General features: G+C 43.3%; 1 protein-coding gene across 1 annotated transcript; it reads left to right on the top strand.

Moving 5' to 3' along the window:
* The first annotated feature begins 4,575 nt into the window (after positions 1-4,575).
* On the top strand, positions 4,576-10,275 carry LOC147857108 (kinesin-like protein KIN-13B). Its single transcript, XM_087328620.1, has 13 exons — positions 4,576-4,803; positions 5,218-5,304; positions 5,652-5,810; positions 5,979-6,167; positions 6,560-6,667; positions 6,741-6,818; positions 6,910-6,991; positions 7,095-7,257; positions 7,359-7,661; positions 7,855-8,073; positions 8,162-8,783; positions 8,858-8,923; positions 9,507-10,275. Exons 1-13 carry the CDS (start codon positions 4,744-4,746, stop codon positions 9,681-9,683), a joined length of 2,313 nt encoding a protein of 770 aa, XP_087184746.1. The 5' UTR covers positions 4,576-4,743; the 3' UTR covers positions 9,684-10,275.
* Positions 10,276-23,264: the final 12,989 nt, after the last annotated feature.

Here is a 23,264-nt window from a genome sequence, read left to right as displayed (position 1 = left end):
GGAATTCGGGATCATCCGATTTAAACCATTCCCCAATCGCCAATGAAGTAAACGTTGCCGAATCTCGGTTTGGAGAAATCCTCTCATTTGAAGGCTCGTCAATCGGAGTGATTGTATACAATGCACATGATGTACAAACATGGCTACTCGATTTGGGAGCCACATTTCATGTGACCCCCATGTCGAATACATGAAATAATGGATGGATTCACACTGTCCCATTTGGACTTAACACGTTCGCGTTCACAAGTGGAAGGATATCGCACAAATGGAAGGATAAGGAATATTCAGTTTGATTTTAGTACTTTTTCACTTATATTACAAAACTCATTGATACTAGTATCACACATTCTCAAAGATTCTATAGAAAAGCTTAAAAAAACACCTTTTGCTAAAATTGAAAAAACACAAAAAAATGACAAAATACAAAAAATTGCATTGTATATTTTTTCATAATAATTACAAGTAATTGTTATTATGACAAACTTACTTCACTAGAAGTGATAGAGTTCAAAACAACAAACATTTATATCAGCCAACATCTTACAAGCTTAAATTGGACTCGTTCTAATGCCAAAAATACACTCAGTACTAATTTGCGTCAATATCACCACTCTTTTTATGAGAATCACTATTGTAACTAATATACAATGAAGATCAAAGCATTGTGTTTGTCTAAAACCAAATGGTGTGACTCCAGATTAGGTTCATCTGACCTAGTTCGTCTTCGATCTGAGAAGCCTTGTAAGCTTGGCAATTTCTCTTTTATTATGTTTATTGTTGGCTTCCTTAGACGTCCAACTTTTGTTAGTGTAAAATCGTACACAATTATATACACCTCACTGATGTCAATGGTCGATGGGTTTCGAATATTTCTTTTCCTCCTTCTATTTCCTCTTGACATTGAGCATTCCATCCTCTCCAGTGTGTACTTGCATGTAAATGCATTCTTGCTTCTACTGTTGTACCAGTGCACCTTTATAGACTTGATTGATTAGCGATATGCTGTCATGCATCACTACATCTACAACTTTACCAATCCAGAATTGGTGGCCGAGGTGATCGTTATCTACAGTTGTAGCAATTAGCATCCCAACCTTTAATTCGTACAAGTTGTCTTACCACCTAAATTCAGTTGGGTGGAAGCATGCTACCGTGTACCAACTTTTGGCCAAAAATTTAGTACTAAATCGGGGAAGATAATAAACATAGAAAATTGAAAATAAAACAATTACTACAGAAAATAGTGGATCATCATCCATCGAATGAGGTTCGAATTCAAATAACAAATTCAATATGAATGTACAAGGATATTATAGGTCACAATCGAATTGTCCCAAGGCCGTATTTAATACATTAACTATAACTTCATTCTCCTATGTAGAGTTGTACGAAAGCAGACTTGGAGAAGATCTCGAATGTGTCACTTGGTCAGTCTGTTAGTCTCTCTCTCTCTCTCTCTCTCTCTCTCTTCTCGTAGGGTTTGGTCCTACAATGACACACACTCGTAAGGCCACCTCAAAGTTCGGGAGTATGTTGAAGCCATCTTCTAGAAGGTAGATGTTGTTGGCTTGGTCTTTTCTTTCAATTGGACAACTTCTCTTCTCACTTATTCTGTTGTTTGTTGTCGTTGAACAACAAGTCGCTCTGATACCAAAATGTTGAATAAGTTATGCAGAACAATGTGTGAGAACCGGCAACAGATGTGTACAACAAACAACATAGAAAAAATATGCAAGAAGATAGAAGGTAGGATAGATATCATTAACTTGCTCTAATGGAGACTCTGTTTTATTCTCTTCTATAAAACTCTATCTCTACAATGTTAGGGTTGGGCTTATATATACTAAAGCCCTAACTAGTGAATGTATTCACACTAAGGATACAAAGTGGAAGGAGTGTGCCTTTTATGCAAACATTTGGTAGATTCTTTTCGTTCATCATTGCCCTTGCTACTTCGAGGATGTGCCAATTTTTGCGTTCGGCCACTCCATTCTGTTGCGGTGTGTGTCGGCACGTAAACTCTCGCTGATTCCTTCTTTCTAGAGATAGGCCAAAAATCCGTCGGAGAAGTACTCTTTTCCTCTGTTTGACCAAAGGCATCGAACATGCCGACCTGTTTCCTTTTTTACGTCACTTTTTAATTTTTGGAAGTGTGCGAACACTTCACTTTTTTGCCTCATGGGGAAGACCCAAGTGTGCCTAGAGAACTTGTCGATAAAGGTAACATAATATCAACATCTGTAAAGAATCGGGTATGATTCTTGTGCAGCGGAATAGGTGTGAACTGTGTGTGTGTGTGTGTGTGTGTGTGTGTGTGTGAGAGAGAGAGAGAGAGAGAGAGAGAGAGAGAGAGAGAGAGAGAGAGAGAGAGAGAGAGACAAGGAGTAAGACACAGAGAATACGCAAGGTAAAGTATATTAACATAGGAGAAGGGACTCAACTAAATACAAGGTGGGAGGAGGGTGCTTTATATAGTCAACCCTCTCTCTTCATTAACTACAAGACTCATGGAGCATGGGGAATGTGAAAGCTCATAAGTTATGTGTCTTAGAATATGATTCTATGACTCATACTAAATGCTAGAATACAAAGAGGTGACATAATGGTGACTCTTGACCGTTGGAGTGTCTATTCACTCTCAAGGTGAGTTCACACACTAGACCAAGTTGAGCTTGATTCTCAACAACATCCTTCGAATGTTGCAATCTATGTAGGTCCCCATACATCTGAGTGCATTACGTCCAAGAGTTCTTTGCTTGCGTTCCTCTCTTCTGGGAATGGTTGTCGATGTTGTTTGCCAAATTGACAAGTTGCACATATGCCTTCGATCCCCATGTCTTTGAAAGTCTGGAGTTCGACGACAACACCTTTTGACAACATGCCCTTCAACTTTTGGAGATTGATATGGTTGATTCTTTTGTACCATAGCTCTATGTCAGCGTCGGCTTTATGGCTCTTTGCGAACATGGCCAAATTTACATCGTTCGACTTGAGGATAAACATTCGACCTTCTCTCCGACCACGAGCGATGTGTTGGTCTTCCTTTTCAATGAATCAACCGCCTTGGTTGAATTGAACTTGCATGCCTTGCTCCATGATTTGGTTGACCGAGACCAAATTCTTCGTTATGGTCGGAACATGCAAGACATTCTTGATGTAGGTTTTGTTGTCTTCTCTCCCAAATGAGACATTGCCGACATGTCGAATCAGATGTGTAGGGTCATCCCTAGTCTCCACATAGCCGGGTCGATAGGGTTTTCTCAATTCACAAAACCATTCTTCGTGAGACGTCATGCGATTTGAGGTGTCGGAGTCGACAAACCATACATCTTCTAAATTAGACGTGCCGATTGGACTAGAGGCAGACTAGAGGCTGCCTAGGCATATTTGCACCATTTCATCATCCTCCACATTGACGGTTATTGAGCCGAGTGAATCACAAACCTCGTTGATCTTCAAGGTGTAGCTTGCGATGGACATGTCCCTTTGTTGGACATTGTTAAACTCTTGGCAGAGTTAAAGCTTGCGTGTTGTCGTATTGGCGGCGAATGTTTTCTTGAGATTCTCCCAAGCTCCTTTCGGCGTCTTGGCTTCCCGAATGTAGCCAAACATGTAGTCATAGACACATGTCTCGCCAAGCAATACATCACTCGACTCCCCGCTTGCTCCCATGTTGGGTATTCAACATCCGTTGGGTCTGATTTTCTTGTGCTCCTTTGATGTAGCTCCAATAACCTTGGCCGACAAGGTATTGGTGCATCTTGTATTCCCAAGATGCAAAGTTGTTTCGGTCCAACTTCTGGTTGGGGAGAGAGCTACCCATTTGAGTGTTCATGATGTCCATGAGGATTTCCTTCTTCTTCTTCTTCCTTAGATGTGAACTATGTAATGGCACTACGATAGTGATGAGCTGGTTCTTCTTGAACGTTGGTGTAGAACACCACACACGCGGATAGGCTAGATCGAACTACCAATGCACGTTGATACCATGTAAGTAATTATGTTGAGTAACTATGTTAGACGGAATAGATTAGATATATGTTTATGTGTGTGTGTGAGAGAGAGAGAGAGAGAGAGAGAGAGAGAGAGAGAGAGAGAAGAAGAGACACAAGATAGATAGATGATAGAAGACTCAAATGTATATTAATCAAGGAATAAGAAAATAAACTAGCAATCAACCAAGTACAAAGGAAGGAGGGAGGTGCTTTATATAAAATTACCCCCTCTCTACATTCTCTCAATATAAAAATGCGAACAAGGCTTTTCCTTTTGCTTTATTTATTTATTTGTTTGTTTGTTTTTTTTTTGTGTGTATGTGTGTGTTTGAAATACATATGTATGTATGTACTACGTACATATAGAGGAGAGAAGAAAAGAGCGCAACGGTCGATGGGGGGTTGGTTCCCTTCGTTAATCGTTGCGTCTCTCTGTCGCGTGTCATTATCACACAGAGATAGATAGATACTCACAGAAGACAGAGACAGAGAGAATCTGTATGGGTGAATTATCCATTGACAGAGACTGAGAAGAGAAGAGATTCTCCCTCGGAGCTATCACCCTGTTTGGGAGATCCATCGATCCAATCTTGGCCCCATTTTTTCAGCATAGAAACTATATGTACACCACATCGAGTCAATTCAGCCACATCTTCGTTACGTATAGCTGAAGAAGCGCTGATGCCAAAAAAACTCTGAATCGATCTCAGCCCTTACGCATCGAATCGGATTCCATGACCACGTCATGATCGAACTTTCAGGCTTGTCTGAGGACAATTGTTTTGTGCAAAACCTTTTAATCCAGGTATCCTTTTAATTATCACAGTTTTTGTACCTATTTTTTATTATTTCCAAACCATGATTGTAATTTGTCATGCATTTAATATGTGGTATTCATCTAAGTATATATATGCGTACATTTATATATATATATATATATGTGAGTGTGTATATATGTATATGGATATGTACATATGCATTATGTATGTGTGTGTTCTGTGTATGTGTATGTGTATGCATATGCATATGCACATTCCTATTTCTCTCTTGGAAGAAGCACATGGATTATGTTTTGGGTTTGTTCACTGGGATGATAGGAATATTCATCCATCTATGTATACAAACTGGTTCTCTTTGGAGTGGGTACATTGAGAATGTGCATTTTGATTTCTATCTAGGATAAACCACATGGATGATGTTTAGGGCTTTGACACCGCAGGATAATATGCAGCCTTCTGTACAATCTCCCAAAGAATCAAAATCCGTGAGGTCAGTGAGGGTTATTCAGGTGGACACAGAAGATCAAGTAAATACATATTCTAATCTGCCTTTACTCCCTTTGAGTAACAATGTGATTCAAGCCCGGAGAGTTTGGGCATCTCTTGTCACTGTTAAGCTTTAGCAGAATTTTTTTTATGTACTTCTAATGTCTGGCATTCTCCCAAGTTAGTTGGATCACCATTTCTTAGCTTCTTTTTTTCTCAGACTGAGTGAAGGATGGTTAATTGTTCAATGGTATTAGAAAGGAAATTTTATTTTTAACAAGATCATGATGTTGCAATGGAAAAACCCGTTTTGCCAAGGAAAAAAGCATTATTTTGTAAAAAGGATTATAATAAACAACAAAATGAATTTCTATATTGTTGTTTTCAGGATGTTCCATCTGGATTATCAGCCCCTGGATCACCATGTGACTGCAAACCATGCAGGCCAAGCAGAACACAAAGTTACAAATCAGCCAGTGGGACGTGGCCGGCGACAACAGACCATGAAATACTGAGAGAGAATGTAACAGCCAAAGTTGAAGTTGAGGTAACAAATTCATATTGTAGTCAACATGCAAGAATAGTAAAAACCTCTATGTGAGAGAACTCCAGAAGAGTTTCTCCTCCATAAAAGCATTTGTTATATTGCGCCCTAGCTCCATTCAGGATGTTTACAAGACGTTGCTTTTGGTATGTTGATGTTTACTCTGAATAGGATATTGCATCTGGGTTATCGGCCCGTGGCTTACCATGCGGCCCTGGAATTGGTAATGAACTAAAAGTCCATATGACCAAACCAAGCCAAAGCAGAGTGCAAAGCTACAAATCGGCAAATGCAGTGCGTTCAGCAACAGGGAACCATGAAATTCCAAGGGAGAGTCAAACCACCAAAATCAAAGTTGTGGTAAGCAAGTCTTATTGTGGTTAACTTGCAAGAATAGTGAAGACCTCTATGTGAGATAAGATTTCGTTTGAGTTTCGCCTATTTATTCCCGGAATGTATTGATTTGATGTATCAACCTTTGGTACCATAGGTCATCAAGGCATCCATTCAGTTCACGTAAATATGTCTTTCTTTATTCTTCTCTATCGAAATTGTTGTCATTCATTTTGTTCATCAGCAAGTTTTTTTCCGAATTTCAAGACCTAGAATGTCCATTATGTTGTCCATACTCAAAATCCCCACTCATTCATAGGTTTTATGTTGGATTGCCCCAAACTCTATTTGTCTTTATGAAAGTGCTGTAATCTCACTATTTGTAGTACTGATTTGTACATATTGGATGTAAATTTGAGGTGCGAAAAAGACCAATCAACAAGAAGGAGGTTTCTCGAAACGAGGAAGATATAATACAGGTTGCCCAGCATGGCTGCCTACTCACTGTTGACGAATTAAAGCTTAAGGTATTCTGTTGTCTCTCTAGAATGTGAAATCAAGATGTTTAAGAAGAGCTTACAAGATTTCATCATATTGTAGGTAGATTTGACAGCATATGTTGAAAAACATGAGTTCTCTTTTGATGCAATACTCGATGAGAATGTGAACAATGATGAGGTAAATACCAAACTCTTGATCAATTCATTTTTTTTTGCCATGAATTTAAACTGCATCTTGGTTTTTTATGTTTGATAATGTCTTTTTGAAGGTTTATCTGGAAACAGTTGAACCTATCATCCCAACATTGTTTCAACAAACGAAAGCAACATGCTTTGCATATGGACAAACAGGCAGTTTCCATGATCTTCATCTACAAGCTATTGCATAAGATACATTTTTCAACTTTATATACAGATAATACTTCCTGTTTCATGACTTTTGGGCTGAATGTAGGTAGTGGGAAAACATTCACAATGCAGCCGCTCCCACTAAAAGCTTCCCAAGACATTTTTCATTTGATGCAGCAGCCATCATATATTGACCAGGGTTTTGAATTGTGGATAAGCTATTTTGAGATTTATGGTGGCAAACTCTTTGATTTGCTTAATGACAGAAGGTCTTTATATTAAACTATTCTAAATTGGAGTTCTTAACTATTGGTAATGCATCTTAATGTGCCAAAGCCTGTTTTTTTGTTTTATAAAATGGATTTAACAGAAAGCTTTGCATGAGGGAAGATGGAAGGCAGCAAGTTTGCATTGTTGGCTTGAAGGAATTTCAAATCTATGACTTGAATACATTGAAAGATTATATTGAGAGAGGCAGCTGTTCGCGCAGTACAGGTTCAACAGGTGCAAATGAGGAATCGTCGAGATCTCATGCCATCCTTCAGCTTTCAATAAAAAGAGCATATGATATCAAGGAGAAAAGGCGCCCTCAAATTATCGGAAAATTATCATTCATAGATCTGGCTGGTAATGAACGAGGTGCTGACACAACAGACAATGATCGTCAGACGAGGTTATTGAGTTAAAAATACCTGTATCCTTACGAATATATTATACGACATATATCATATTAGATATATTACATGACATCTATGATATATACTAAATATGATATCTTACACATTTTGATAATATACCTGAGATTTTGTCCTATTTTCATTTCTAAGGAGTACTTCTGCACTTAACACATTGCTTATTGTATTCAGACTTGAAGGTGCAGAAATCAATAAGAGCTTATTGGCTCTAAAGGAATGTATCCGGGCCTTGGATAGTGATCAAAGTCACATACCATTTAGGGGAAGCAAGTTGACTGAAGTTTTACGCGATTCTTTTGTTGGAAACTCGAGGACTGTCATGATATCTTGCATTTCTCCAAGTTCAGGATGTTGTGAACATACCCTCAATACACTCCGATATGCTGATAGGTAAGTAGTCATCAAACATTTTCACGCAACTTCTGATATGCTCTTCGAATTCTTGAGATGTTAACATTATGCTTCTTTGCTGATGAAGGGTGAAAGGTCTCTCAAAGAATAGCAACTCAAAGAGGGACTTTTCTTCATTATCTTCACAATCAGAGTCTTGTACATCACCACCACAAAGCCATGTGGAACATCTGTCAAACAAAAGCGAAGAACCTTATAAGTCAGAATTAAAGATCCTTCCTAGTCGGCCACATACAGCATCAGGTCAGATGAATGGTCAATATGATTTGAAGCAACCTCTACCATCAAAGGACAGATTTAATGCTAATGGTTTGGACTATCGGCAACAAGAGAGCAAGCCCTGGTTACCAACGAAAAAAAGAACTAATGACGAGCAGATAGACTTACGATCTGAAGAAGCACAAAAGCAAGAGGGAACATCAAGTTACTCATTAAAACCCAGCTCTTTAGTGCATGATTTGAAACAACATTCACCATCCAAAGATAGATTCAATGTTGTTCAACAAAATATCAAGCCTCGGTTACCTTTGCGCAACAGCACCAAAGAAGAGCAAATGGATACACAATGTGAGGAAGTGCATAACCAAGAGGGTGCAATAAACTATTTGCCGAAACCAACCTTTGTAGCCCAAGGAAACATGGACATCGACCCTGCCGATCTCATGGGGAAAGTGTCTGCTTTGTCAAAGGTAGACATGGTTTATTACTTTGAAAGCTGTCAGCAGTTTTTAGTTGTTAAATCAGCCTCCCAAAAACAATGCAGGAGGAAGATTACTTGGTTGCTGCTCATTGCAAGGAGTTGGAAGGCACAATAGCATTTGTTCGAGAGGTAATCCAGTAAGACTTATGGGTTAGTTAGTGTAGCTATAATTCGTAAAGTGCCACTGATAGATAGACCTCAAGCCATTAGAATCTGTGGGTTTAGCACTACGCTAGCTACTCAAGCCTTGAGAATGAGGGGTGGGGCCCCTCTCTTCCCGATGTCTTATCAACTGTATGTATACTCTACGAACTAATGCAAGAAGGTTATGTATGAATTAGTTGGTAAGGTACCAATCTGATAGCTCTCAAGACATTCATTCCAGTGCAGGGTTTGCCAATCACCAAAAGGGCCAAAACCTTGGTATTCATATTTTGCATGGGTATTCGGTGGAGAGATGCTATGCAACCAGTTTAGGGTTTAAGATATAGGGTTTAAGGTTTAGTTTTGAGGTTTATTATTTCTTGCTGAGAGAGCTCATCATTCAAGGCTTATGGTTTAGCATGTAGTGTTTAGTGTGTAGACCATAGTAGCATTACTTAAGGCTTGGCATTCAAGGTTTAGGGTTCACCAGAAACTCTGGAATGTGTATTTTTTTTATTATAAACGTTCTAAGCACACTAGCTAACAACCATGGGTTTTTGACAACCAGGAAATGAGGCTGTTGGTAGAAGTGGATCAGCCTGGGAGTCAAATAAATCGGTATGTCTCGCAGTTGAGCAAGTTGTTATCAAAGAAAGCTAAAGGTTTGATGGACCTCCAGGCTCGTGTCGCTAGGTTTCAGCAACTCATGCAAGATCAAGAAAGTCTTGGTCTCCAGCCTGCTTAAAGTGAATCAGAAAATCCCACATATAATATGGTAGATTGGAGTATATAGTAGAAAGTCAATGTCAATGTTCAATATGTTCTTGGTCTAGTTCACAGGTCAATGTTATGTGTGCCATGTCAATGCTATCTATCAAGAGTCAAGGAGATGCTACACGCAACATATCAATTTAGTTGACAAGAAGTCAAGTGGGTTTTAGTCAATGCACATTGACTACAGTTCAAGTTTACGTTGACCGTTGACCGGAATTCGAAGGGGTTCGTGATGAAAAGGAAATTAAGGATCGCAAAAATAACATCCTTCCTAATGAAGTGGTGCGAGGCTTGGTTATTATGTTTACATGTGTCGCATATCAATTCTCATGATTGCTGAAAAAGTTGATTCTCTCTCTTTCTCTCTATCTCTCTATCTATATATATAATGAATAGACAAAGATTCTTTGATTTTTTTGGGCATGAATTTGGATAGGTTTCCGAGTCCTCTAGATGCATGCACAATTGTTGTCTTCGCTATGTAAATTCTTGAACATGCAATGGAAATATTTCTTGACAAGAGTTTATATGCTTGGGATGGTAGCCACGTTTTGTCGATCAAAGGCATCAAATGCTTTTACGGACTGTTGAGATTCACACATTCTATGTCGGTTAAATATGAAATTAAGGCCATCGTCTCAATACATGTGTGGATAAGTGTTTCAAGAGGTATTTAGGCTTTCTAAGAGGAGAATAAAGCTAGTTGATGTCGTAAATGAACCAAAACTTCTTTGATGAAAAAAAGCTATCAATTAGATCAAACAAACTATAATGCCAATGAACGCAAAAGTTGGTTCCTACTACAAATCTTTCTTAAGAGAGTGTTCTTGTTTGTGGTGTTTGACACTTCAAATTTGCACCTAATTGGAGCTGTAGTAGTTAAGTGATATCTTCCATGAGTGTGTTGCAGAGCATTATTGCAACTTGTATCATCGCAATGATTTTGTATCGGTTGTTCTAATACTACATTGTCGACATCGAGAGAAAGAAATGGAAAATGTAGGAATCAATGAATCTACTTGCTCAAGGAACAAGTCTAATAATCATTGCCTTTTGTGAAAGTGAGAGACTCATTAGCAAATGTATCCATAAATTTCATAGGTTTTTCATTTGAGAAAGTTCCTATCCATTCTAGTGAAATGCTCTAGTTCTTGTGCAAAGCTTAGCCGAGAAATGGACAATTTTGAATGTTATGCTTCCCTGTAATCCTCAATAGTGTTACTTTTCACTTTTACCAATTGTCGTAGTAATGCAACAAGTTAATTACCTTAAGAGAATAGAAAAGAGTTTGCTCGGTTCATCAAATTAATTATCAAAGGAGCAAGATCATCCCCTAGAGGAACAAGGGAGGTGGTCTTCGAACAAATCACCGACGTTTAAGGCTATGTCGGTGGCATACTCCTCATGTTCGTCTAATCAACATGTGCTTGATCTCTTGTAGTTCAAACAAGATATTTCATTTTGAGTGTAAGCTCGTGCTAAATGAGCTATACATTTTTGTTATCTTAAACCATTTCATCTTGTTTCTATCCTTCTTGCCATATTTCTCCTACCATTCAATCTTTCATATTGCTTATGCCTAATTCATTTCCTCATGTGAGCTTTCGACATCACAATTGCGGATATACTCTTATCTATAAATGTTGGTATTTAATTGTTATCATTATCTCTTATGTTTTGATTCACTTATTTCCTCATTAGCTTGTGGCTACTCATAAGTCTAGATCCGTTCATCTTATAAAGGTATATGTGTGTATATAACTTTGTTTTGTTTTTGAGTATAGATATATAAAAGTTTTTTTGTTTATCTATTTATTGTTTGCATGCGTGTTTCCTTTATGATGTTGTCATTTGCTAGAGGTGATATATCTCTTGGTTGCAGCTATGGTTGATCTTGTTCATGTGAATTCTAAAGGTAATATGTCATGAAATATTGGAGTTCTTTCTTTGGTTCCTACCTTCATGTATGCATAAGTTCAGTTTCTCTAATATAGTAAATGATGATGTAATGTGTTACATGTCCCCTAAGGGTAGGAAGTAGGTACACCAAAGTAGGTACGCATAACATAAATTTTCAATACTTTGAATACATGTATTGATAACATACTTTTGCATGTGATATGACTTGTATACACTTGATTATGTTTTGCCATTGATGTTTCCTCAGTAGATGGTAGTTACATGTTGGGAAAGGTGCGTATTGATTTGATTATAATTGATATTTGGAATTTAACTATTTTGAATCTTAGGCAATATGGCAAATCTAGATTGTTTACTCATTTGTCGGAGAGGGGAAGACTATTGATAGATTTAGTGTTGCATGAGGAGCTTCTTTGAAACTTGGAAAGCAAAGTGGAATGGCACGAGGAAAACATTAGAGGTTGTCACTATGAAGTACGTTTTGGTGCATGAGCCTTACTACTATGGTATGTGAGCACCTTGGTTATTCATGAGGTGATAAATGGTGGGCAAGCTTTCATTACTTATTCTTCCGGCTACTAAGATGTTTCAATTCGCCAGGTTGCCTCTCGCCTGCCTATGGATTCAATAGGATGTTCGGAAGGCTTTTTTGTGACGAAGTTTAAACGGTAGATTGGTATAGATTAATCGTACTTTGAACCCTACCAAGCAATATCTAGTTTCCATCCCCAAACCTTTTTTGCTTTTTTTAATTATCTTTAGAATGATGAGGAAGAAACTAATCTTAAATGTGATAATTAGTGGCATGGAAGTTTTTACTTTTTGTAGTTCTTTCTCATTGTAAATCATATCAAATGCTTGCAAAAGTACTTCTATGATGATGTAAATCGCATGGTCGAGCATCACCCAACTTCACAACATCGGAAGTTCAAATGTTGTTGCCCGATCTCAGCAAAGGCTTAAAACGTGGGCAGGCGAGGACATATTTTGATCTTGAAGATGTCAACATCTACAACATTGAGATGAGGTGCCATTAGAGATTCCAAATTTTGGAATTCAGTATAAAGAGGCTATAAGTGTTGAGTACAACATGAATAACCGAAGTTGCGAAATAATGTTTGGTAATGAGTATCGACCAACGTCGTCAACTTGGTGAGTTATACTAAAATTTCAATAAAGCTTTGTTTTCATTTGAATTGGCTTATGCTTATCAACTTTCTTTCATTCAAAATGAAAATGTTTTTTTTTTTTCCAAAAAAAAACTCCTTCCATTAGTTATAAAATTTTACAAATGAGACGATTATGTACAAATCCTTGAAGGGACGTGATAGTTCCATCTTATGTGGATGCCCACTGACTCAAGAAAGGGAGAGGACGACCATTGTTGGATGAAGGCTATTCGTTGTCTTTCAACTCCCTCGGAGCTGCCCTTAAGGCCATCATATTGGCTCTTCAGAGTGGCTTCAATTTCACTCCATATCTCTTGTAGTAACCTTGTTGGATGTGTGGTTTGGTTGGAGAAGACTCGCCTACATCGTTGTTTCCATAGAATCCAAAGAGTTATTGGGCTGACCAATTCCAACACCTCTTGAGATTTGTCATTAAGTGGAGTGGAGTGGACATTACCGCTGGAGGAGAAAAAGACCTCTTGTGCTATTATCATCAAAGTCATCCCCTCCTCCTGATGCTTGTATCTGCCAATTGTGGCCTGCCATGCTAGCCAACATATATTTCCCCACTTGACTGAGCCTTGCACTTGGCATAATTGCAACAAGCGGCCAACCCCCCATCATATTCGATGGGATGTTGGGCAGTCCCACAGAGCGTGTCGTATTGATTCTACTGCAGGTGGGCACTCTACACAATTAGGAGAGCTAAGGTTCCCACGTTGCCATGCTCCCACTGGTAGGGACTTATGTATTAATATCCATTGGAATGTGGTAATTTGCCTCGTGTGTTGTTGTTTCCAGATTTTCTACCAAAACTTGGTGATTATTGTGGGAGGAGCTTGAAATGTGTGCCAGACCTTCGCAACAGCTGGTTCTCGGGCGGTTTGAGCAGCTAGAATGTGGCGACCCAATCTAGTTGTGAATTGGAAGAAAGGGATGGGTTTGCTTCCTTGCCCCACGTAGGGATCACGCCATGTCCATTGCAAAGGGTCCCAACCAACCTTACGTAGCCATGTGTTTTTATGAGTACATATTGACAGGAATACACGCTCCCTAAGCACAATGCTCGGCCACAACCGAGTCTAGGATCAAACACAGAAAATGGGTAATGAACGCACGACACAGTAAAGAGAAGAGTACACAGGATGTTAACGTGGAAAACCCAAACTAGGGAAAAACCACGGCAGCCCACAAACTGCAAACTATCACTATATCACAATGTACAATAGTAAAGCACCGAGGCAACGACCTCGAGCTTGCTATCTTCGCCACAAGCGGCGGTTACAACAGAGGCAACGACCTCTTCCTCTCTCTCTCTCTCTCTCTCTCTCTGTACACAGTTACGCACTCAAATCTTGCACCAACAAGAATGACAACTACAGTACCACTAACTTTGCCCTAAGTCATATTTATACTAATATGACTTTTCAGCTATTTAAAAATATAGCCCCGATGAACTCTCAGAAAACATATTTACGAATATGTCCCTTCATCCGGTGAGCATTTCTCACCGGGCCTTCACCATCCGGCTCTTGCCGGGTACTCGTCATTCGGTTCTCACCAGGTCTTCCGTTGCCGGGTACTCGTCATCTAGTTCTCACCGGGTCTTCCGTAGCCAGGTACTCCACATCCGGTTCTCACCGGGTCTTCTGTTGCTGGGTACTCGTCATCCGGTTCTCACCGGGTCTTCCGTAGCCGGGTACTCGTCATCCGGATAGGCCGAGGCCGAGTTTGCTCATCAACACTGTTCTTCTCACTTCCCATCCGGAGGGACCTGTTTCTTAACAAACTCCCCCTTCACTCCGGCATGGGATGTCTTACTAGTTCGATCCGCTTCCGACATGCATCCAGCTTGTCGGGTATCAGTACTTTGGTCAGCATATCTAACCCGTTCTTGGCCGTGTGGATCTTCGTCAGCGCGAACTCTCAATCTTCTACCTGCTCCCGGATACAGTGATACCTACGCTGGATGTCATTACATACCCGGATGTAGACCGGCTGGTATCCACATCAGCCGACATGTCCAAATCGGTAAAACCGTCAAGTTGAGGTTTACCAGAGCCGAATCGGAGACACATGTTCGAAGTGCCCTTCAAGTACCGGAGTATCCATTTGACCGCATTCCAGTGCTCCTTGCCGGGATTGCTTATAAACCGGCTCACCACTCCGACTGCGTATCCTATATCCGGTCGGGTACACACCATTGCGTACATTAAGCTCCCAATGGCAGAGGCATATGGAACCTTCATCATATCAGCCTTCTCTGCTTTCATCTTCGGGCTTTGCTTACCGGATAATCTGCAGTTTGCCGGGAGTGTCGATCTGACCGGTTTTGCTTCTAACATGTTGAACCGCTGAAGCACCTTTGTCACGTATTTCTCCTATGACAGCCACAATTGCTTCGTTGGCCGGTTCCGGATGATATGCATCCCCAACATCTCTCTTGTCGGACCCAAGTCTTTCATTGCGAAAGTTCGGTTGAGAACCTTCTTCAGCATCCGTATTTTGGCTTGGTCCCGTCCGACGATCAACATGTCGTCCACATACAGAAGGAGTATCAAGAAATCGCCTCCTTCAAAATTCTTCACAAACACGCAGTGATCGGCCTGCGTCTTGTGGTACCCTTGATCGGTCATGATGGAGTCGAACTTCCGGTACCATTGTCGGGGAGCCTGCTTCAGTCCGTATAGGCTCTTCTTCAACCGGCAAACCAGGTGCTCCTTCCCTTTCTCCACGAATCCTTCCGGTTGCTGCATGTAGATCTCCTCTTCGAGGTCACCGTGAAGGAATGCCGTCTTCACGTCCAGCTGCTGTACCTCGAGGTCCATGCTTGCCGTTATACTCAGTACCGTCCGGATGGAGGTCATCTTTACTACCGTGGCAAATATCTCGTTGAAGTCCACACCCTTCTTTTGCTGGAACCCCTTCACCACGATCCTGGCTTTGTATCTCAGGGGGTTGCCGGCATCTCCCGGTTTCAACATGTACACCCACTTGTTTCGGAGTGCCCGCTTTCCTTTCGAAAACTCCACCAATTTGTACGTATGGTTCTCATGCAGGGAATCCATCTCATCCTGCATGGCACTTGACCATTTGCGGTTGTGGGTGTCATCCTTCGCTTCGAAGCTTTCCGGCTCTCCCTCATCGGTCAGCAGCACATGCTATGCATTCGGAAATCTCTGGGGGCCCTTCTCTCTCTGACAGGATATCTCCGTCTTTGGCCTTCGGCAACCGGCTCCACTATTTGTTCTTCATCCGAATCCGATTCGGGGTCTTGGCTGGTTCCGATTTCAACTTCCTCTACTTCTTCTGTCGGTTCGGTATCCTCACCGTAACTGGCTGGTTCCTTGAGTGTTAACCGGCTCTTAGCCAGGTGTGTCCGAATCTCATCGGAGTTCATTATCTTCTTCTCCAACTCCCAGTCGGCAAGAGTCTTGTCCTCCATGAAGATAATATCTCGACTCCGGAAAGACTTCTTGTCAACCGGATCCCACACTCGGTAGCCGAACTCATCATCGCCGTATCTGAGGAATATGCATGGCCGGGTCTTTGGATCCAACTTTCCTCTCCGGTCCTTAGCAACATGCAGGTACACGAGACACCCGAACACCTTCACATGCCGGTAGGACACTTCCTTCTCGTTCCACACCTTTTGCGGTGTGTCTCCATCCAAGGGCACTGAGGGTGATCTGTTTATCACATATGTTGCTGTCGACAGCGCCTCAGCCCAAAACGTCTTGGGTAATTTTGCATGCGCCAGCATACTCCGGACCCTCTCCATTATGGTCCGGTTCATCCTCTCGGCCAGCCCGTTTAGTTCCGGCGTCTTCGGCACGGTAAATTCGAGCCGGATTCCCTTCGAGTGACAGTACTCCTCAAACTGCCCCCGGTATTCACCTCCGTTATCTGCTCGAACCGCCTTCAGCTTCTGGCCGGTTTCTCTTTCCACTCTCGCGTGGAGCTCTTTGAAGACGGATAACACCTGATCTTTCGTCTTCAACGGTGTGGCCCACAACTTCCGGTTGTGGTCATCTATGAACGTCACGAAGTACTGCGATCCGACATGTGACTTCGTGTCCACTTGACATACATCAGTATGCACTAACTCCAGTAGTGCATTACGTCTCATTGGTGGCCTTGATCGGAAGGAGGTCCGGTTTTGTTTACCGGCCAGACAATTAGTGCACTTCTCCAAGTGCACGTTCTTCATTGGAATGAGGTTGTCTTCTGCAGGCCTCTTCATCCCCTTCTCGCTCATGTGACACAGCCTCTTGTGCCACAACTCACCAGCAGTGTCAGATGCCACGTTCACTTCTTTCGGGCATAACTGGGCATTCATCAGGTACAACGTGTTGACCTTCCGGGCCCGAGCCACAATCAAGCTCCCTTTGCTGAACTTCATAACACCATTCCGGATGCTACCCGTGTAGCCTTCATCATCTAGCCGACCGGCTGATATCAGGTTCAGACGAACCTCCGGAACGTGTCGGACAGCCTTTAGCAGCAGCTTGCATCCGGTTGGTGTTGTCAACCACACGTCTCCTATGCCGACAATTCGGCATGTACCTTCATTCCCCATCCGGACACAGCTGTGATCACCGGCTGAGTAGGATTAGAAGCATTTCCGGTCCGGGGTAAGGTGGAACGACGCTCCGGAGTCGACCACCCAGGTCATCTCGTCGCCGGCAAGGTTTAGCTCACTCTCCTCGGTGATGAGCATCAACTCTTCTTCACTTGCTGCGATTGCTGTTGTTCCCTTCCGGTCCGGCCCCCTCCGGTCTTTACTGTTCCGGTCCGGTGTCCGCTTCGAATCGGTACCGTCGGTTTCCTTGTCTTTTCGGAAGTGCCGACAATTCTTCTGGAAGTGTCCCGGCTTGCCGCAATAGAAGCAAGTAGGCGTCCCCCTTGACTTTGACCGTGTCCCCGACTTTTCCCGGTTCTAGGGGCTACGGTTCGTTTGTCTTCCACTTGGGAGTCGGAGATCGTATCCTTATTTTTCCGACGCGCCTCCTCATCTAGCAAGCTCGACTTCACTCTTGCTAGGGATAACCGTTTCCCTTCCGGCCCGGCGTTGCCCAAAGTGACAACCAACGTCTCCCAGCTATCTGGGAGGGAACCGAGCAGGAGTAGTGCTAGTACCTCATCAGCGAGAGGTACTTCCAATGATGTTGCTTGGTGGATCAGCCCCTGGAAGGCATTCATGTGCTCCGCCATGCTGGAGCCATCTTGGTACCGGAGTCTTACTAGCTTTCGAAATACCGAAACCTGATTAACAACATTTTTGTTCTGAAACATAATGCCGATCTTCTCCCAGAGCTCATGAGCCTTGCTCTCTTCATTGAAGTTGTTGTATAGACTCATGTCGATGAAGCACCGTATGTACGCCGTTGTCTTCATGTGTATCACCTCCCATATCGTGGCATCGATTTTGTCCGGTCTCTTGTCCCCGAACTGAACTAGCAACCAAAGATCTTTAACCACGACCATGTCCGTTATCTTCGACTTCCACACCGAATAGTTGGAGCCGGTGAGCTTGAACATGCCTCCCAACGAATCGTCCATTTTTCTGTGTCGTTTCGCTCTAATACCACTTTGACAGGAATACACGCTCCCTAAGCACAACGCTCGGCCACAACCGAGTCTAGGATCAAACATAGAAAACGGGTAATGAACGCACGACACAGTAAAGAGAAGAGTACACAGGATGTTAACGTGGAAAACCCAAACTAGGGAAAAACCATGGCAACCCACAGACTGCAAACTATCATTATATCACAATGTACAATAGTAAAGCACCGAGGCAACGACCTCGAGCTTGCTATCTTCGCCACAGGCGGCGGTTACAACAGAGGCAACAACCTCTTCCTCTCTCTCTCTCTCTCTCTCTCTCTATGTACACAGTTACGCACTCAAATCTTGCACCAACAAGAATGACAACTACAGTACCACTAACTTTGCCCTAAGTCATATTTATACTAATATGAATTTTCGGCTATTTACAAATATAGCCCCAATGGACTCTCAGAAAACATATTTACGAATATGTCCCTTCATCCGGTGAGCATTTCTCATCGGGCCTTCACCATCCGGCTCTTGCCGGGTACTCGTCATCCGGGTCTTCCGTTGCCGGGTACTCCACATCCGGTTCTCACCGGGTCTTCTGTTGCCGGGTAATTGTCATCCGGTTCTCACCGGGTCTTCCGTAGCCGGGTACTCCACATCCGGTTCTCACTGGGTCTTCCATTGCCGGGTACTCGTCATCCGGTTCTCACCGGGTCTTCCGTAGCCGGGTACTCGTCATCCGGATTCGGCCTCGACCTATCGGCCGAGGTTGAGTTTGCTCATCAACACTGTTCTTCTCACTTCCCATCCGGAGGGACCTATTTCCTAACACATATGTGCCAATCGGGTTGTACTCTGATTAGATCAGGATCTACAATCCATTTATTACCAATATACGCGAGTACTCGAATTGCGTTATTCTGTGTTGGTGTCTCAGTGTCTCGCAGTTCAGAGCCTTCGAGTTTGTCTGGTGGTCCCCTACCTCTCGGGATCAAAGATCCCTCCTCCTCGTGGCCTATCCATTTCTCCATTGTTGTCCTTTGAGTAGTAGATTCCCTAATCAGTAGAGCGTTAATGATTTCCGATCTCATAGTCCATCCGCCCCTGATTCCATGGAGTATGTTCGCCTGATCTTGTAGTGGTAGTGACATAAACCGTTGCCAACATTCTATACTTTTTCCTAGACCTTCTGCAATGTATCCCCATGACAACCCCTTACGTGATCCCAATAGTTGATTAGATTCATCCTTGATACATGGGTTCCATAGGATACGTTGACGGAGCCATGCAAGATCGGATCTCGGTTGATCACACTTGAGCCCTCGACGAATGTCACACCATGCCTTCCACATGGATGCACTGAATCTATCCTCCAATTGGCGGGAGAAATTAGGTTTGAGATCCATGTTTAGAATCCATCCCGTTGGGGGGCCCAATTGACCCCTTTTTCGTGGCCTAAAGTAAGGAAATGTAACCTCAATAGCATTTTCCAACAGTCATTTCCTGGTTGGAGTCCTCGCACCACAAATTTGGCAAGTAAGACTTTTGTGAAAAGAACAACATGCGGAAGCAACAGAAAGCAAAACATAGGAAAACACAGGTTTAATGGAGAGTTTGGACACACAATACGCGGGGGAGAGAGAGAGAGAGAGAGAGAGAGAGAGAGAGAGAGAGAGAGAGAGAGAGAGTCAATACACACAACTCTATTCAAAAAAATAATACTAAGTCTGTACATAGAATGTGCTCAGTGAGCACTTTTATACAAGTCCATACGGACTAACAGAAGTACTGACACGTACTTCAATGCTCATAAATGAGCTCTACACTAACTCCCAAAATATATTCCTACACGGAATATCTTTCCAACAGCCTCATGGTTTACGCACCGCTACGGCTTCTTGTTGCACACCGGTTTACGCACCGGTCCGGCCTAACTGATCGGTCCCAATCGATCCGGTTCTTGGCTTGCATAGCCAATCCGGCCAATGTTGAGCTTGTATCTCAACACTCCCCCTCAAGCTCAACTTGAGGCTCTTCTGGTTCTTCTGGATCACCGCTCTGGTTTCTTCTAGCTTCACGCCTCGCTCGCGCTCCTTGACCTGTTCGATTCCGCACGCCTCGACCCTCCCGGTCGGCTTGTTTGCTCATCCGGCCCTTCTCAGCTCCCTTGCTGTCGCGGTGTTGGCGCGTCCTTCGCTGCCCTTTTCTCCGCATGGCCTCTAGTTGATTCGGCGTATCCGAATCAAACATTCCGATTGAATCAAACACTTTCGATTCAATTCCGTACTCATCCGAATTGGCTGTCTCCAATTAGTCTTCAGTCTTCAGGCCTTTGACAACTTCCGACCACGTCTTCATCTTGGCCTTATCTCCCCCTGATTCGGCTGTCTTCGACTCTTTCCTACGATTATGACCCTTCTTCCTTCGGCTTCTTCAGCCGGTTCGAAATCAAATTCTCCGTTCGATTCCTCATCACCGTGATGAACACCTCCGCTCCTTTCACACTCTTGTTCCTGTTCTTCGTTTCTCCCCCTCAAGTTTGGCGTGTCAAGGTGACGCAACCCAAGCTCACCCGAGAAATGCCGTAACTTGTCGAGACCAAGAGGCTTGGTGAAGATGTCGGCAACTTGCTGAGGAGTCGGAAGATGCACCAGTTCGACTTCACCCGGAAGGATCCGCTCGCGGACAAAATGGTAATGCACCTCAATGTGCTTGGTCCGGGCATGGAACACAAGGTTTTTCGCAAGGTGGATACTGCTGTGGTTGTTGCAATAGATTGTCGTCGGATCAGACACCTCTACTTGCAGATCTCGCAATAGCCATTTTAGCCAAATGACTTCGCACGTAGCGATAGTCGCCCCTCGATATTCGGCCTCCGTGCTCGACAGTGTCATTGTCGGCTGCTTTTTGCTGCTCCACGTGATCGCCGCACTTCCTAGAGAGAATGCGTATCCAGACGTGGATCTACGATCGTGGGCGTTTCCGGCCCAATCGGCATCCGTGTAGCCGACTAACTGTTCGGCTACACCTGCCCGATATAGCAACACCATGTCTTTCGTGCCGCTAACATATCGCAATATCCTTTGCGTGCACTGAAGGTGTTCGACCATAGGTTGCGACATGAATTGACTGATCAGTCCGATCGGGTAACTGAGGTCTGTCCGAGTAATAGTCAAATAGATGAGGCTTCTGACAATCTATCGGAACCGTGTCGGGTTGCACACTTTTCCCGAATCTGGGTGAAGCTTCACGTTCCTATCCAGAGGGGTCGAGATGGGCTTACGGTCTGCCATCCCGAGCTTGAAGAGCAGATTCAACACGTAATGCCGTTGGCTGATCAGTATGCCTTCGGGGTTATGGATCACTTCGATCCCGAGGAAGTAATGAAGGTCCCCCAGGTCCTTCATGTCAAATGATGCTGCGAGCTGGAGCTTTACGCAGTCAATTTTGAAAGGACTACACGCTCTGCAAACAACACTCGGCCACAACCGAGTCTAGGATCAAACATAGAAAAACGGATAATGTACGCACGACACAGTGAAGAGAAGAGTACACAGGATGTTAACGTGGAAAAACCCAAACTAGGGAAAAAACCATGACATCCCACATACTGCAAACTATCACTATATCACAATGTACAATAGTAGAGCACCGAGGTAATGACCTCGAGCTTGCTATCTTCGCCACAGGCGGCGGTTACAACAGAGGCAACGACCTCTTCCTCTCTCTCTCTCTCTCTGTACACAGTTACGCACTCAAATCTTGCACCAACAAGAATGACCACCACTATACTAAGTTTGCCCTAAGTCATATTTATACTAATATGATTTTTCGGCTATTTACAAATATAGCCCCAATGGACTCTCAGAAACATATTTACGAATATGTCCCTTCATCCGGTGAGCATTCCTCACCGGGCCTGCATCATCTGGCTCTTGCCAGGCACTCATCATCTGGTTCTCACTGGGCCTTCACCATCCGGCTCTTGCCGGGCACTCGTCATCCGGTTCTCACCGGGCCTTCCCACCCGGGTACTGGTCATTCGGTTCTCACCGGGTCTTCTGTTGCTGGGTACTCCACATCCGGATTTGGCCTTGGCCGAGTTGCTCATCAACACTGTTCTTCTCACTTCCCATCCGAAGGGACCCGTTTCCTAACAAATTTCACCTAGGTCGGCGTCGGTGATGACAAAGTCATCAACATAAAGTAAAATACTAACCGGCCTGAGTCGACCTTGCCGAATGAACAACGAAGAGTTTGATTTGGACGTCGCAAATCCCATCCGACGCAATCGCTGTGTGTTTTTTGCGTTCCAAGCACGCGGGTCTTACTTTAGTCCGTAAAGGGACTTCTTTAGCCGACAGACCGCCGAGGTGTTCATTTCGGAGTGAAATCCGGGGGACTGTACCATGTACACCTGTTCCTCAAGCTCGCCTTGCAGGAACGCATTCTTAACATCCATCTGATGTAAATGCCACCCCATCGCCGCTGCTATGGCTAGTAGAACACGCACGGTAGTCATCTTCGCGACATGCGCGAAGGTCTCGTTGTACTCCACACCGTGCTTCTGCGCGTATCCTTTCACTACTAACCGGGCCTTGTATTGGTTGACCGAACCATCGGTGTTGTACTTGACCTTGTACACCCACCGACATCCGATCAGCTTCACAGCCTTCGGTGCGTCAACCAGGTCCCAGGTTTCATTCTCCGCCAATGCACACATCTCTTCCTCCATTGCGGCATGCCAATTTGCATCCTTCGCCGCTTCTGCGTAGCTCTCCAGCTCACGCACTTCCGCTACACGCGTCATGTATGCATAGTGATGCGCCATGTACTCGTTGTCTCTGAACCGCACAACAGGGTTCTTCTGGCGGGTAGATCGGCGTAACTGCTCATTAGCT

This window comes from Azolla caroliniana, unplaced genomic scaffold (genome assembly GCF_043228905.1).
Source record: "Azolla caroliniana isolate FFs.n. ecotype wild unplaced genomic scaffold, voAzoCaro1.0.p SCAF_12, whole genome shotgun sequence".
In the NCBI taxonomy this organism is placed as follows: domain Eukaryota; kingdom Viridiplantae; phylum Streptophyta; class Polypodiopsida; order Salviniales; family Salviniaceae; genus Azolla; species Azolla caroliniana.
Note: the sequence above shows the minus strand (reverse complement) of the source record. Positions and strands in the feature narration are given on the sequence as shown.

Excerpts from the sequence above, each read along its gene's own strand:
- LOC147857108 (XM_087328620.1), top strand. The coding sequence starts at position 4,744 with ATGATCGAACTTTCAGGCTTGTCTGAGGACAATTGTTTTGTGCAAAAC. Across the intron at positions 6,168-6,559 it reads CCACCAAAATCAAAGTTGTG|GTGCGAAAAAGACCAATCAA; the intron begins GTAAGCAAGTCT and ends TGTAAATTTGAG. Across the intron at positions 7,258-7,358 it reads GATTTGCTTAATGACAGAAG|AAAGCTTTGCATGAGGGAAG; the intron begins GTCTTTATATTA and ends TGGATTTAACAG.